We start from the raw sequence: 16,842 nt of genomic DNA, 5'->3' as shown, positions 1-16,842 counted from the left end.
AGCGTATACCACAATTACAATCCAATGTCGACCAGCTGACAACATTAAGGAATAGATTTGACCACCTGTCTGTTTCTCGTTGTTGATGTGTACATCCGAGTAATGTAGGGCGTTCAGGAATGTAGGGGTTAACTCCGTCAACATCAAAACATCTCTACTGAGGAATGCTGAACTTGGTCCTCGCACATTATTGGGGGAACATAATAATAACATTTGCATTTGCATTGTCGAGCATTTACAAGTTCTTGGCCTATAGGTCCTGGTATTTATTGTAGCAGCTAATCATGATATCCCTCACTGTTGTGCTTTTCAACATCCGATCATTGTCAACAACATGCACTTCCATAACACCTTGCTCAGCGGCTTAGCTATCCTTCCAGTGGCTCTAGCTTCTTGGCCTTTCTTTGACTACACCGAGGAGACATCGGCAACTTCCTACCCCAACGAGCAGCCTGGTGTAAAAGTCGAGACCCTCTTTCAATTTCCCAACAATGGCTCATGGATCGACAATATGGTTGTTCGATCAGACGGCAACCTTCTTTTGACGCGTCTGGACACTCCCGAAGTTTGGCTTTTCAACACCACAAGCAGAAACGCGACCCTCGCCTACTCGTTCCCCAACGTCACCAGCTGCTTCGGAATCAGTGAAATCGAGGACGATGTCTTCGCAGTTGTTGTGGGCAATTTCTCTCCCAAAACCTTCCAGCCAGGTCCAGGCTCATTCTCAGTCCATAAATTGGATTTCACCGATATCGATGCTGAGCAGAACGAGCGCGCACTGGAATTGCCCACGGCCTCGGAAATCATCGCAATGCCAGAGGCTGAGGCCTTGAATGGCATGGTCACTTTCTCACGGGAGTCAAATTTGGTTCTCATTGCCGATAGCCCCAAGGGAGTAATATGGAGGGTCGATACCAATACAGGAGATTATTCTGTCGCACTGAATGATACTACAATGGCTCCGGCGGAAGGCCAGGCTCTTCCTCTGGGTGTCAACGCCCTGACCGTACTTGGTGACTACGTGTACTATACCGGAACGACACGAATGGTGTATTGCAGAATCAAGGTGGACAAGGATGTGAACCCAATCGGAGACTTCGAGGTTATTGCTAGTGGATTCCTACCGGATAACGTCGAGATGACCGATGATGGCTTTGCGTATATCCCGACGGCTCCCCAGAACTCTATTGTGCGCATCACGCCTTCGGGGCAGATCTCCCTCGTTACTGGTGGCCAAGTATCCACGCAACTTGCAGGCCCAAGCTCGGTTCGATTGAGTAAAGACCGACAAATACTCTATGTTGGCACCAACGGTGGTCAAATTGCCCCTGTTTTGGGCTCATTCATTGAGCCCGCAAAGATTGTCAAGATCTCGTTCGAAAAATAGAGGGAAAACGATGGATTTGGGAATATGTTGCAATAACCATTGTGGACATTCGAAGCTGATGACCAGCGAGATATGGGGAAATTGGAAGGATTGGATTCCTTGGATGGCTTATTGTATAATTTGGTCTATAGAGCACTTTAAATCTGAATGCAATTACATCTCTTCGTGATGCCTCGACATCTCAGGTTATGTGGGCGAAGTAACCAGTGCCTCAAGCGAGAGTATCAGCTTTGCCTCCGCCATACGGTCGAAAGTCAGATAGTGTCCTCGCTCAAGTGGTAGCTCCGCTATGAACCCAATGTTGTACATCTTTGCAAGACTCAGTTCATGGTCTCGATCAAGCAAAGTAAAGTCGGCCTTGTAGAAGACCCATGAAGACCGAGGTAACTCGCGAGGAGCAAGACCAAATGTCTTGCAAATACGCCTGTAGTCATGCAGTTTCTTGTTCCACCAGACCTCTACCTCCTCCCAGCCTTTCTGGCCTGGACCGCTTCCATGGAGGCCAAAGTACCTGGCTATGACCGGCAATTTGAGACACCAAGGCTTCGGTGTGGTCGTGTTAGCTATGTTGAACGCTTCGCCGTTGGCTTGCTCGGGTTTCACAACGGAGAGGTAAATCACAGACTTTGAAATCACATCCTGCGACGACTCGGTGTGTGTGTATGTAAAGTTGGCATTGGTACCCGGGAAGGTGCCATTGACGAATCTGTAGAGCGATAAATAAAGAGCCAAAGGCTCCACAGCAGTCATGCCAGAAGCATTGGGCACGAACCCTATGGATATATCAATGAGCTCACACTTTCCATCACTACATGATAGTCCGGCGGATAAATGAAGCACTATGATCAAATCCACCTGACTGTAATAAAATATCTCCTCTCCGTAGGGCGAGGGAATGCGAGGGGTGTCTTCTTTCAAGGGAGGCTCGATCTGGATATGGTCCATGTACTGGAACACCGCCACACAGTAGTGCTATATAGACAATCAACATATTATCAATAAAGCAAGGGAGCAACTATTCCCAGAAACGGAGCTATTTGACCCGGTTCAGCTTGTAAATGACCTCGATTTGGTTGCAATGGGGATTGATTGGGAGCATAGACGAAGATTGGGGAAGATTGGGGAACTTGTTACCCCAGCCCAAACCCATGCAATTGTGATACGTGCCGTGCATATCGGATGGCCTTTCCAGGTACATGGCCAACCTGGAGAGTGACGGTGACAGTTGGCGGATTGGCAAAGCGCACCAAATAACTCACTAGATGGTTGGTCATGTCATGTACCACGCAACGTACATGTGTAGCGGGCAACGATGAGACAGACCCCAAGGCAGTAAAAACTGCCATTTTGGGGTCTGAATCCATTAACGCATTTGTGCGTCAAACGACTGACATTTCCACCGCGTTCTCTTACGCTCTCTTGCACCGCCGAGGTGAGGTTTCTTCGTACGTGTCAAGTACCCCTTGACACCTGAGGCAGAAAATAAACAATTAGGTAAGCAGTCTGGGTCGCCTGGGCATTGACGTCATATGCCCACGGGTCTCTCCGCGCGTTGAGTAACAGAACGTTGCAGCCTTGCAGGACAAGTTTCTGTTCTGTCACACTCTCAAATTTCCAACATCAAATGCCTGGACAATTCGGTCAAAAAATCCTCAAGACCTTGGGTCTGAACGATCATGCCCATCAACAGAACTCCTCAGCCGTTAGGCTTCCAGGCAGAGCAGCCGTGAACAACGATGAACATGGGTTGTCTTCACCTCCCAACAATGGCACATACCCTCGTCTCTGCAGGCTATCCGATGGCACCATTCTCTCATCCTTTACTCGATTCCCCGATGGACAGCGCTCACTTCGTGTCGCAAAAAGTACCGATAACGGCCGCTCGTTCGAGGACTTCTCTGAGGTAACCCGCGGTGCTGGGGACGTGGATAATATGTTTTTGTGTGAGGTGGCTCCGGGGACAATACTGGCGGCTTTCCGAAATCACGATAAGGGTCCAAATGGCCCCACGCACTTCCGCATCACTGTCTGCCGGTCTACGGATGGGGGTCGGGTCTGGCAATTTGCTTCGCAGGCAGCCGAGAAGCGCCCTCCTCTGGGCATTTGGGAACCGTTCATACGCGTCGGGCGCCAGGGTGAAGTCCAGCTTTATTTCTCGCAGGAATTCGCGCATAACAACCAATGTACCATGCTAGTCATCTCGCGGGATCAAGGAAGTACCTGGACTCAACCCATCTGTCTGCATGGTGACCAAGATCCGCTTCGCGATGGAATGTGCGGCATTGCACGAACTTTGGATAACGGTCGCGAGGCTCTTCTCATGGTGTTCGAGACCACTCGGTACGGACCTTTCAGTGTTGAAGCGCTCCTATCCTACGATGACGGTGCCACCTGGGGTTGGCGCCATGAAGTTTTCCGCCCACGACAGGGTCATAATGCAGGCTCTCCCCAAATTGCCTCTTTTGCGGATGGGTCCATGGCTACGATATTCATGACAGACGAAGACTCCAACCACGTGGAATGGGTAAAGAATGCCTCTATCAAGGTCGTATTTGCTGGCCCGCCAGTTGAAGGGCGTGTTCAATGGAGCTCGCCAACCCTTGTCTCCCCTGCATCCAGCTTCTGGCCTGGAATCATGGCATTGGATCACCACAACGTGCTCGCTACTTATGACCGTGGTGGACCCCTTGCGAAGACCATCACCTGGCACCCTGCGTAAACATTTGAACACGGAGGTACTATCTAGCTGGCGAGAGTCTGAGACTGGTTCCCGGGCTTTCGTCATATTCTTTCTTGCCCAAGTGGGTGGATTATCCTTCACAAGATGCTTCGCTGGACGAACTCCGTATTCCTTACAAATTCCGAATGGATCTTATGGTCCCAGGAAATGGATAGTTGAACGCATACCATACCAGTTATGCCTTCTCTTGTCAAGGGGATCCCCATAGTTCACTCCACAAGAATATGCAGCAACATCCATATACACCGGATGTTACAGTTGAGACACGTAAATAGTTCCGTTATGTATCTTGATATTTTCATGATCTCTCCTAAATCTATCACAGAACTAAGGGCTTTATCCCTGGGACTCTGCTTCAGCCCTATCCTTCAATATTAAGCTGTATCACCGGGTCTACACAATAACCCCAACTTTGACCATAGGCCCCACTTAAGATCGGGGTTTTGCGTTCAAAATAAAACTTGTTTTCTAGACTATATGGGTCTATGCGCGTTAAGCGAACTCTGAAGATTAGGAGATTTTGAGTCGCCGAATAATGTGGTAGATGCCATGGTGAAAACTGCCTTTCCGTAGGGCGTCAAACATACTTGAATATCGAGGCGAGTAGTATGCCCCACCATCAAGTAACAATTATGTGACTTTGAGTACTAGGCATACCATACAAAAGTGTATATTACCATTAGTCGTCGATGTCCGCACAGATTGTTGAAATAGCGGGTTTTTGTCATTCTAGTTAAGAGTTATGCATATCAGTTGACCATACCATACAATTGCAGTACACCCTGATTTCTGTCAGATAGATTGGTTGGCTCTCAGTGGCCCATCAGTGGTTGCGGTCTCCATAATTGATTAGTGACTAGCATGTCCGTAATAGATAATATTGATAAAAGTCAAGTGGTTGGCATTAGAACAATATAAACTCTTCGCTTTTTTTTAACCTGCACCGTCTCACTTGTCAAGTACAACATAGACGCACTTACGCAACATTAAACAATTTGGTGTTATCGTGTTAGAAAAGAAGAATAGACTTCAGATACAAGCTGCTGTGAACGGAAAAAGAATAGTAAAAACAAGAAAAAAAACATCGAAGCTTAAGCTTCATTCCTCAATTGTGATCTTCTTCTTAACTTCCTCGTGCTTCGCAGTTTTTGGAACAGTAACAGTGAGAATTCCATCTTTTAAATGAGCGTGCGTCGCATCTCGATCGACAGGCGATGGAAAGCTGAACGACCGTCGGAAGTCACCCATGGAACGCTCAGAAACCCACCAGGACCCTTCCTTCTCTTCGGAAGAGTGTTCAGTATGACCCTTAATCTGCATAGTATTTGGGTCAGGATATTCAATCTCGATATCCTTTTGCTTGACGCCAGGCAGCTCGCCTTCGAGCTCGTACCCGTCCTTTGTCTCTCGCACATCAAAGGTTGGCGTGAATGTAGAATGAAGGTTGCCGAAGCCCTTCTGTGACAAGAAGTTGTCGTAGTCTCCGAACATACGGCCAAGGCTCAAGGGGCCTCTGTAGATGAAGGGTGTCAAAGACATGGCTCTGTAATTCGATGCTCGTGGAAATTGGATAGTAAATAATCTTTGTCGTTGAATTCTGAGTGCGGAAGAAGTCGCCTTTAACAAGGGCACGAACAAATTACAAGGTGGCATCGCTTATTTATGCTAGAGCCTACGGGACTCTGTAGAAATGTCTAGAACATCGTGGAAGGAAGGACCAACATATTTGATCATGGTGCGAAGCCAGAACTAGGTATCATTGTTACATCATATCATCTACTGTATATGGATATTAGCGTAATGTTATTCTTTGTCTTTTATTCTTGAGTTTAACAATTCCATGGAAAATTTCTAGAGCAAGCGAATTATCGGGGCGTGGTCGTTGATATTAATTAATATATATACCAGAAAGTAATTTTTTACCGGTCTGTAGAAAGGCAGAAGTCCTGGAGCACTATAGAATAACCATCTGATTAAAACCGAACATGAAGCCTAGAAATGTAGGTATTGTGTCAAATTGGCATCATGAATTACATCAGCCGAAGACCTCCTGATCAACCTGGTGATTTCACGATAGCTGACTCGCTTTTAGAAACGGATGTCAATAGCCAAGGTTGCAATACCTTGCTGATACAGGGTTTGAATACCCGAATATCAGGTGACCGCATATACGAGCCATACCATACATTGTCGTCCAGGGAGATCTATAATTTGGTCAGCTGGATATATTTTTATCAGCCTGAAGATTTCAATTGGCCACATTTACACATTTGTTCCCGAGAGGAACCTCGTAGTCCGATCGGTTGACCCTAAACGGCCAAATAACAGCCCACGGAGCGTATATGACCGCAACCACAACTTCGATCTTATGATTTCTCGCGCAGATTGATGACAATCTTACCAAATAATCGCGATTACTCATAAACGATCTGATAGGCTAAAATATAGATGCATGGACTATATTTTGACGTGACTGATACTTGGTATCAATGCATCTTAGAAACGAAAATCGTAAAAGTTTAGACAAGTTTCGTTGCATATCCGATAACAGGACGTTCCACATAAAGATATTTCGAATTTATTTATGGCTAGAATCAAAGATATTGTGATTGGAATGGTCCATTCAGGTCCGCCACGGACTGCCCTCTGACATGAAGCGGACAACTTCGCGATCTAGAAATGTCTCATGACCTCCTACTTGGAAGCTAGAAAGGTCTCAAATGTCCTATCGGGTGACCTTCAGCGTTCTGACCCTTGTACCATGCGCTTATTTATTGTATTGTTGTGAGAGTTGTGTGGGCCACAATCCCCAGGAAACCTGACGTAGCTTCTGGGGTCTTGTACCTCCGCCTCGAGGAATCAAAGTTATGTTCCTGTTGACAGCTTTATTAACTCCTGGAATCATAAACGCGGTTCCTGGGGCTATAGCTCGGCCTTCTAGGAATTATCGAATGACTCAAATTCGTCCGCAGGTTTGGCTAAGGTGTCGTGTCATGACTTTACCCAACACTCAAAGGCATAATATTGACTCCAGGATTCAGAGGTAGGGTCCCAGGAGTGTAAAAACTCCCAGACCAAGCCCATGTATTCCCCAAACCAATTTCATGTCCATCCTGGAACACAAATTGAAGATCTCAGGGGTAGATTTCAGTTTCCTAGAAATTGGAAATAGCCCCACGAACTAAAGAATAGTTTCCAGGGGGAAACAAAGCTCCTAGAATTTCGTTTGACGTTTCTAGTGTTTAATTTATTGATTTACAGAGCCAAATTAACATGCACGAGAATTTGCCAAGGCTCCGTGCCGGCCTGTGAGTTGCGATTTCTGCTAACAATGCCCCCCTTCGGTCGGCTGGGGCTCCATTTAGCTGATATCTATAACTACATTTCTTTAGTCGCCGCGGTTATACGATACTACTAGCACTTTTATCTACCGGCACTAGGTTTCGAGCTAACACGTATCTAGAACTAAGCGAAACTACCAACAACTTTTCGGGGTACATTGTCATCTAGTAACTACAAAGATGAGAAACGGTCGCGTGGTGCTCTGTGGAGTTTAACGATCAGAATTTCATTTGTATAGTTGCTAAGCTTGCTCCAAAGCTCTAAATCACGGTTGTGCTCTCTGTTGCTGATCCCAATGCCGAGTGTCTCCAGGGCTGGTCATTTGGAGTCACGTGTGATTGACAGTCGCTTCGCTAATTTCTCATTTCCGTCACACCTCCGCTGTAAACTGTGATCACCTACGCTGAGTGCAATTTAGTCGTATTGACTGGCGAAGTGGTGCAGAGGTAGAAGGGAATCGAGGTAGATGAGCTCCTTCTAGTTTGGCTGAGCGACGAGGGGCCACTCTGCTCGACTGATATCCCTTGGCATTCCACTGACAAGGTCAAGTGCGAAGCTCCGCGACTTCTTTGATCACTGGGAGAGCCGCTTGTGGGCAAGGGTGGCCCGATGAATAAGATCGCCCATTCCTATGACCGAAAGGAAACTTAGAAACGTGGATTTCATCGTGCAAAATGAAAGAGTATGTACACACCTGGTGGAGGTTCAACCGGCGGACATACGGAGACACTGCGGTATTTCACAGAGTCTGGTAAGACAGGGATCTTGCCATTTGTTAGGTTATATCCAAAAGAAATATAGGGAAATGCTTACATTTTTTGCATCGATTTCCGCGTATACCTGATCTGCTATTTTCTTGATATTTTGCAATTGCCTTAATAAATGGGACTTTTGCGGCGAAACTCCAAGTAAGGGGAGGCGGTATTTCGAGAGTACTTTCCTCCAGCTGTACCATTTGACGGACGAAGATGAGATGGTATAGTTGTTTGTTGCAAGCCAGCATATCAACTCCATATGGGAATACGCTAGAAGCAAGCCACGGTTGGCACATTGAGGGGTGTCTCTCCTCGAAGCATTAATGAGTTGGCCATCGGACGCGGCGCGCTCAGCGTAATCGCGAAGATATTTCCGGAAGCTCCTCCTGTCGAGTCTATTGGCTCCAAGGTTGATTGCGATTGTATTGACGGTGGCTCCTACATTATCCAGCAATTCAAGTGCGGTGGTAATTTCTTCAGGAATGGAGGGCGTCATATTCAAGGGTATCGAAAGATATTTTCAGATTTGGGGGCAAAGATGCCATTTTACGACAACACCCTGCATTTTGAATAAAATCAGCCAAGATTCAGCACATAAGTCATTGTTACCATCTAAGCGAGCGGGCGGCGAATTGTGCACCAAACCGAAATCCTGTTCTTCTTAAACCTTACCATGGATTGGTTGCCAGTGGGCAGCAAGAACCTGGGCCTGGGCACCCTGCCGCAACCGGAATCACATGACACAACTTTGAAATGCTACAAAGTTATTGGACAATGTTTATCATGACGTATCGAGATCCTCATGGTATCATTCCACACTTTCCTGCATCAATGCCCAGCCCTAATGATGACATAGTTGCGTAGCAAAAGATCCAGTGAAAAGAACCTCATAGACATGAAAAAGACCTTATACATTCTTTTTCCGGTTTTTGTCTGTCCACACAAGTGGACGCTGCAAGTGATAAAGTTTGGCCGCAAGGTGATCTACCGAGACGGCTTCACAATAGACACGTATTGGCTAAAAGCCCTGATAAAGAAGGGGGGGGGGGAAGTCAAAACAACTACTACTACTTATACTGCTGTCTTCGGTAAGCGAGCCGCCACTGTATGCCAGCCTCCACCTCTTTCAAAATTGTATATGCTACTAAAAATGCTTATCGATACCCATCTACCAATAGTGAAAATTTAATTATGTCGTAGTTGTTGAGATATCAAGTTGCAATGGCGGCTAGCTTACCGAATACGTTACTATCTGTAACCAAGAAAGAATACCTTCCTACCAAATTTCGAAGGACAAATGACTTCGTTTGCCAAGGACAGACTTAGGTTGAAATTAAATATATTTTCATCGCTGATGAGACATGCTTTTTCTCCTACCCCTTATAAAAATAGAGGCTTCAAAGGTCGGGGATCAGCATCCATCCTTGATATGGGAGTGGCGCAGCTGATGCACCAATATTATCTCCAAAAGAGAATTTTCCTGATAATCGAGCTCTTTGGTTTCAAAGGATCTTCCAAGTCTCCTTGCAGGCCCATTAGTTTGCAAACTACCATTTTGGCAGTGCGGATGCCGTAACTGACGTCTGCGCATGTGTAACCCGGGAACTCTGTAAACGGCCCAACCAGACCAACGTTAGAGAAGGGCGTAATTGACGGACGGTCACTTAATGCCCTTGTTAGAAATAAGGAACTCATCCGGGGCATCGCACGTGGAATGGTGATAGTGTGTGACAACGGCGGGTTATAGTGGAGATTGAGGTGACCTAATATCTCAGATAATATATCCGCGCCTGAACAATGGAGCATTATCCGTTTCACATAATTTCCTTCAACTTGGCATAAATGCGCAAACCCCCAAAGAACGCGGATATCTTGTGGCTGCGTTGGAAAAACCGACTGAGCGGGTATGCATAGGTTTATTTTCCAGTTGCTGTCACCGAGAAATATGAATGCCCCGGCTTCAGATGTGCACTGTGAAAGTGATTTGAGGTCATCGTAGAACACGTCATCCTGTGTACTGATCGTGAATGATTCTAGCATGGATTCACTCTGGCGTGTGCAAAAGTTGTACGGATTGCCGAGGCGGCCCGCGTACTTATTTCCCAGGTCCAACCATACTGACCAATTTTGGTCGAAGACATTGTCCGCATCGAGTGATTGCCAAACTGGCGCAGAATTATTCGTTCCAACCGCTGAACCTGAGATAGTGGATCCAATACTAATAATTGCGATATCGTTCTCTCGTAGTTGCTTGCGTAGTTGTAGGTCACCCTGGACAAGCTTAAATCCAGTAATTATTTGTTCAGCGTTGTCGTTGGTCACTTCTATATCCTTGACTTCGATGCCAAATTGAAAGTCAACGCCACAGCTTTGGAGAAAAAAGTATATTGGCAGGTACAAAGACTGATACTGATAATAGCCTGTGATGTCGAGGCAGCTTAGAATACTTAAGCTGTGGAATTGGGGCAGAAATTGACAAAGAGAACGCCTGAACTCTGCCGCGCTGTGCCATGGCTGGAAGCCAAATCTAAAAATCTTTAAGAAACGGAGTCGAGTAAGTAGTGCTGGGTATTGTGGATACGCACTGGGCGGACCAGATTGCCCATAAAGGGCATTGGAAAAAGCTCTCTGGGAAAAGCTCATCGATTCGTCTCCGCGACAGGTATCTTTCACGCTTGAATAGAAGGCGTATTAAAGCTATCCTCTGCGCGAAGCTCGTATTTAGTGAACCGGTGGGTATGTGCTTCACTGAGCCCTTGGTCATAGCCAGAAAGCATGTTCGAGCATTTCTTTTCTTGGAGACTCGATTTGCCTCAGCTGTTTGTATCTCGTCCAAAAGGGATGGCCCTTGCGATTGTGTTGAGGGAAGCATTGCAAGAAGCCTTTCCATGGGTAAGCCAGCCGGGACAGGCAAGCATGCGGCAAATTGATCATATCCATCCGACGAATAGTCTGGGCGGTGTGAGATTCGCTCGGAGAACAACTGCTTGTCAATAATGTGAATTTTGGGCGGATGTACTTTGGCGTCTTTAATTAAATATAGCGCGGACGCTAATGATTCAGTTCCACTTCCAAAGATCCAAGCCTCGGTGTTCTCGGCATTGCGCTGGGCTTTAAACAGTGGCTGGGCCATCATATCTACAGACGAGGAAATCAATCAATGTGAAGCAGAGTTCCAAGCGAGGAAGCCGGGGCGATTTAACAGGCGAACATTGCCGCACCTGACGTCAATCGGACCGTTTTCGTTAATCGCCAAGGAAGGGACAGCTCTGCAGATAACGTCATAAGGCAAGCTACCTTCGTAAGTGTCCTACATATTGACCCATGGGCAAGTGTAGTTCTAACCCATAATTCCAACTGCGGGGCTATCTTCTATAGTTTGGAGGAATGAAGGATTAGGATGAGGCCCTTCATCATTGTCTCCGAGGGCTCCGAGGGAGACAATATCAACATGAATTTCCGGAAGCGAGTGATGGGATTTTCATCGGGCTTTTAGAACCTCTGTGCAATTGTATCTAGATATTTGGAATGATGAAGGTTTCCTGGATAATGAAAATTACATGGATTTGATTTTAACTTTCTACAAGTTATTCAGGAAATTAGACAGAGATCCAGGGCATTGAGATTCTTCTAAACTCTTATACTTGTACCGATCCACCGTCGCTTTTCAATAATGTCCAATGTTGGCCGGCCGTATACTCAACTTTCTCACTTATTCAGGAGCTTATACTGAAAATGAGAATGATTATGGATCTCTTGGGTCGAAATGATCTCTTCAATATAGAAGGCGAACGCGGTCGCTACTATATCAACTGGAACGAGTTCAACGAAAGTGAAGTTGCTTAGAGCAGTGGCCTATGTTTTCCCCGCAGTTCATCGAGATCTATACGATATCAACTATATACCTATAATATATAATATTGGCTATCACGGGTTATCGCCGCTCATTCGAGGAGAGAGTGTCCAGACTACTAAGAGTAGCCTAAACACCCGATTACGAGCAGTCCTTATTCTATCGTTCTAAGAGTGGAACATGGATATTGCCGAAAGGCCTCACTAAATATGATGCCGGACTAGGGGATGACGGAAGTGAGATCTCGGATATCCTTGAGGATTGTCGTAGGGACAACAGCACTTTTTATATATAGCAACCTCGGAGCAGTTCAGAGTATATTAAAAACCACCATATAGCGTGGTACATTTGAACCGAATTTGTGGATATTAGTGCGCCTCTCGACGCGGAAAGACTTTAGTCAAAAACTGTGACATGATTTGACAGTTTCTGTCATCTACCTATTTTGAATTCTTTTTCTTAATGTTGTTAGTAAGTATTAATGTCGATAGTATTAATATTCTTAATATTTTCTTGATATTGGCTACTCGTGCTGCGGATGCTTATCGATTAACATGAGAGGCGCCGAGAAAGTGATCATCTATGTTATTACGCTATTTCTACTAGTTTAGTGAAAGAATTCTCGAGAAGTGTTATATACAGTCGACGTAAAGTTTTACAACCCGGAAATCGCGAGTGGGTGACGGTGATCGAGTGTACCTAGATGAGGACCTCAACCGGAGCAAGGACAGCAGAGCGACATGATACTTTGGCAAGAGGTCAGATGTTGCGTGGATGCGCAGTTTGGAAACAAAAGCTGGCGATTCATCCGGCGACGAAGGGGTATTTGAAAACAGCCGCAACTCCTCACCTCTGAGGAATGCTCTTATGGCATCGTTGAATTACCATATCGAAGCTGCCAATTACCCAGGTTCCGAAATCAACAATCCCTATACTTTACCAACGAAAGAGTTGGCAGAATGGCTACTGAAGTTATTCATTAACAGCTTCCAGCCGTCTCTGCCTATTATCCGCCAGGACCTTTTCATAGACCAGTTCGATTCGTTCTATTCAGCAAAATCAGGCCATCCTGGAAGGAGATGGCTGGCTGTGCTGAACCTGATCTTCGCCATCGGCAGCAAATTTTGTCAGATTTTTGGTCAAGATAACCAAGGTCACAATTCTTTTCTCGAGCACAAACCTTGAACATATCTGAAAGTTTGGTGAAGGATCATGAAGACTTGCAGCAAGTGCAAGTTGAAACACTCGCGGCTTTCTATTTGTTAACTTCATCACATATCAACAGGTAAGTTGCATTTGTGTCTCAGACCATAAAGAAGAGCTATCTAATCCTTAACAGGGCCTGGAAGATGGTTGGTACAGCAGCACGCTCCGGTATCTTTTTGGGTTTGCTTGTACGAGCCACACATAACAAGATAAACGGGGAAGCCCTCGAAGCCCGGCATAGGCTTTGGTGGTCGATTTTCATCTTAGAACACCTTCTCTCTGTCATTGCTGGGCGATCGTCTAGTTTAGAAAACAGTTTCTCTTCGGCACCTCCACCCCTCGTCTCGGAAGATATGAATCCTTTTACCAATAGTGCACCAAAAGGTCGTCTAGATCGACTATCCGAGAATTCGCACATTGATTTTTGAGCTTTTTGACTGCGGTTTGATGGCATGGTAGGCGTTTAAAAAGGAGTGGTTGGGTAGAGGCAGAGAATTTGAAGGACCGGCCGGAGTTGATTTACAATCAACTTGGACCTTACATTGTACTGTATATATAAGATCCTGAATCCCCTCAGAACAATGAATAATCAATCATCCCTCTGAATTACGACAAGTTGCGCACTCCCTCCACATCATTTGTTGAAACTCCCAAACATGCTGCTTGTCTTGCTCAAGGGCCTGTGGCGAGCTATGGGCAGCAGCTAAATAAGATCCCTTTGTGAAGATCGGTGCCAGCCTCCCGATACCAAGGTCGTCACCACCAGTATGGATAACAGTCGTTGTAGCTCTGAAAAGACCGGCCCACTCTGATGGATTTCCATGCTCAAATAGGACCAGGAAACGCCCTCTTGCGGTGGCTTGGCGCAGGAGAACATGCAAATTATTTCAAAACTACGTCGCGTTCCCTACAAATATAGTAGGCAGTCATGTATCGCCATCTTTGCGCCACATCCTCGCGTCCCCTGTCCACGTCAAACCAGAAAGGAAGACATTATCGTGGAACTGAAATCGGAACAGTGGGGACTGACAGACTTGAATGTGGATCGATAGAGGGGAGGTGAGCCGGGGTTTCTGGAGCGGAGTGCACTATCGGTTTGGTGTTCAAAGGGCTCCTCCGATGACGACGGGTATATGAGGTAGAGGAATATAAGCGGGAATTCTGAACACGTGCCGACACGGAGCGAGCCAAACTGGGCCGCTCGGAAGACACTTCGGTTGGTCCAGAGTATTGAATGTGCTGCGGGGAGAGTAACGTCTTCAACAGCGCAGTGTATGGCATCTGGCCAACTGGTGTGTTTCAACATAAGAGGGGGATAAAGGCAGATAGCAAAGACTTTAAGGGGGTCCAATATTTCCATTACAATAAAGTGCCTGAAGTAGCCTTGCCGTCAGTAAAGCTTCATTAAATTCCGAGTATTATAGCAAAGGTCAAGGAGTGGCAAGAGGCGAGGAAAGATAACACACCATTTCATCAGGGCATAAAGTGGGAGTGGGTGACACTTGAAGGTGCCAGTGGAAAAGTCAAGGTTTCACCGGTAACACCGGAAAGAGATAAATGAAGTGAATTGGGTCTGAGTCAATCGAGGAAGGAGAGAGCTTATCAATACCGTAAAGTATGACCACCGAGCGGCGATGAGATATTAGACAAAGCATCGGCAAAAGGAAATGTCTAACAAAATAGTACAGAGAAAGAGACAAGATGTACATATAAAGAATTAGAAAAAAAAGAAAAGGTTAAGCTCACGGCACAGCCACGATCAAGGGAGAGATGTACCAAAGGTTTAGTCCTCTACTACGTTGCTGCATGGAACACTGGTGTAGCACTATAAATAGTGCAAACATGACTAAACTCTTGATTTAGTTTGTGAGTGATCATAGCTCTGATTGGTCGGAGCTTCCGGGTGTGCTATTAGACTAGATCACGATGGCCAAATACTTCAACCAATGACGAGTAGTCCCTGTTGCCTTCACAGTCGTAATCATAGATAGCTCCAGAGGTCACCGTTCAACCCTCTATCTCCATATCCAGGCCTCAGGAATCGTGCCAGTGGCAAAGTTGCGTTGAATTTCAGGCTTAAGCCATGACCTTTATCATTGGATGTTGACGAATTTTGAGGGAAACAAAGTGCTCGTATGAATTTGCCATAGAAATTAGCAATAAGAACACGGCCTGTCCCCCTTGCATTTCTTAGTTTATTTTAAATCACAATCATGTGCACTGGTATTAGAGCTGCTCAACAAATCTTCAACGCCCATATTTGACCCACCTAATACTCGCTGATGGCATCGTTGCGAATGAACGAACCCGCCGAGATCCAAACCTCTGCTTTGGAATTGGATAGCGACCTATTTGACCTCTTCTGTAAATGCGACCATAAACTCAACGAAGTCCTCAACAGTCGCAATCGCGACCTTCGCAAATTCGTTGCTCACGCCAACCTATTGCAGAGTCTAATGACGCACACAAAATCGACTTCCACTGAAAAATCAGCTGCGTCATCGACAAATTCCTGGCTTGTGGAGCTGGATGAGGTTTTGAACATATCCGAGTTGGAAAAACAGGCCGGCGAAAACCCATTTTCGGTTGGGCTTAGCATTGAGATCTCTTATTCGAATTATGAGGAAGAATGTTGGCCATGAATACGTGGAAATGAGAAAGTATTTCTTTTGGGTTTTTGGGGGGGGGGTTTGATATTATTCAATGTTCCCATCTTCCATTCCATGTCTTTCTCTATAATGTCTTCTTTAATGGGTAAGAGAAGCCACATTCAGATGTGGAAATCTGCTCTCAACTCTGACTGTATCAAGAGTCAAGGATCCCTTTTCCGATATTAAGTGCCATTCCAGCCCATCCACTCTTCATCTCCATTCGCGAGTGAGAGTCATGGTGTCTTGAACATTCAAAACCCAGGATATTTACAAATGTGTGTGTACTTTAAGAGGTGTTCTCTCCAGCCCACCAAGTGACACATGATGCCAGATATGCACAAGCTTCGTGCTTGATGCATGATGCTTGATCCTAGGAACACAATGCGCAACCTATTGCTTCAACGCCGGCCCACCTAGTAGAGATAGGTCAAGCCGGGGGAAGCAAATACGAATTATAATAAGGTTTTTTCAAAAATTGACTGGATGCCAACTAAGCGCAGGTAACAATACGAAGTATTGACGTTTACTACCCACGACGACACCTGACTCGGTCTGTACGCGGTCAGCTGATCATCAGATTTTGGGCTCTATTCAAATTCAGACAAACAGCGCTCACTATTCTCCATACCATATTTTTTTAACTTGGACCTAGTCACTTTCGACAATTTAGTAACAGTAAAATGTACAGCAAGCATGCCCTTGACGGATGTTATGCGACTCCGATTAACCAGACCCTATTCACTCTGCGGATTACTCGTATTTCTAAGATTTGCTACCACACGGAACCGCGATCCGGTAAAGGGACTACTTCAACCTTTACTTGACGCATCATTTCCTGGAATTCCAAATCCTCACCTTTGGCATCGGACTTGTCAGAAGACACTAAAAGTAAACGTAACTGGGATGAA

At 45.8% G+C, this 16,842-nt stretch overlaps 6 protein-coding genes across 6 annotated transcripts; 3 read left to right on the top strand and 3 right to left on the bottom strand.

Moving 5' to 3' along the window:
• Positions 1-334: 334 nt before the first annotated feature.
• N7471_001941 (uncharacterized protein) lies at positions 335-1,387 on the top strand (the record flags this gene model as incomplete). Its single annotated transcript, XM_057274661.1, has 1 exon — positions 335-1,387. One exon carries the CDS (start codon positions 335-337, stop codon positions 1,385-1,387), a length of 1,053 nt encoding a protein of 350 aa, XP_057139299.1.
• Positions 1,388-1,573: 186 nt separating this feature from the next.
• Positions 1,574-2,332, bottom strand: N7471_001940 (uncharacterized protein; the record flags this gene model as incomplete). Its single annotated transcript, XM_057274660.1, has 1 exon — positions 1,574-2,332. One exon carries the CDS (start codon positions 2,330-2,332, stop codon positions 1,574-1,576), a length of 759 nt encoding a protein of 252 aa, XP_057139298.1.
• A 679-nt stretch (positions 2,333-3,011) lies between these two features.
• N7471_001939 (sialidase family protein) lies at positions 3,012-4,106 on the top strand (the record flags this gene model as incomplete). The annotated part of the gene is made up of 1 exon (XM_057274659.1): positions 3,012-4,106. One exon carries the CDS (start codon positions 3,012-3,014, stop codon positions 4,104-4,106), a length of 1,095 nt encoding a protein of 364 aa, XP_057139297.1.
• A 1,119-nt stretch (positions 4,107-5,225) lies between these two features.
• N7471_001938 (Hsp20/alpha crystallin family protein) lies at positions 5,226-5,666 on the bottom strand (the record flags this gene model as incomplete). Its single annotated transcript, XM_057274658.1, has 1 exon — positions 5,226-5,666. One exon carries the CDS (start codon positions 5,664-5,666, stop codon positions 5,226-5,228), a length of 441 nt encoding a protein of 146 aa, XP_057139296.1.
• Positions 5,667-8,042: 2,376 nt separating this feature from the next.
• N7471_001937 (uncharacterized protein) lies at positions 8,043-8,720 on the bottom strand (the record flags this gene model as incomplete). The annotated part of the gene is made up of 3 exons (XM_057274657.1): positions 8,043-8,098; positions 8,164-8,233; positions 8,283-8,720. The coding sequence occupies 3 exons, from the start codon at positions 8,718-8,720 to the stop codon at positions 8,043-8,045; spliced, it is 564 nt and encodes a 187-aa protein (XP_057139295.1).
• Positions 8,721-15,565: 6,845 nt separating this feature from the next.
• On the top strand, positions 15,566-15,925 carry N7471_001936 (uncharacterized protein; the record flags this gene model as incomplete). The annotated part of the gene is made up of 1 exon (XM_057274656.1): positions 15,566-15,925. The coding sequence occupies one exon, from the start codon at positions 15,566-15,568 to the stop codon at positions 15,923-15,925; it is 360 nt and encodes a 119-aa protein (XP_057139294.1).
• Between the last annotated feature and the right edge of the window lie 917 nt (positions 15,926-16,842).

Source organism: Penicillium samsonianum (genome assembly GCF_028829775.1).
Source record: "Penicillium samsonianum strain IBT 33392 chromosome Unknown utg000002l_segment0_segment0, whole genome shotgun sequence".
Taxonomy (NCBI): domain Eukaryota; kingdom Fungi; phylum Ascomycota; class Eurotiomycetes; order Eurotiales; family Aspergillaceae; genus Penicillium; species Penicillium samsonianum.
This window is presented reverse-complemented; position numbering and strand designations above follow the sequence as displayed.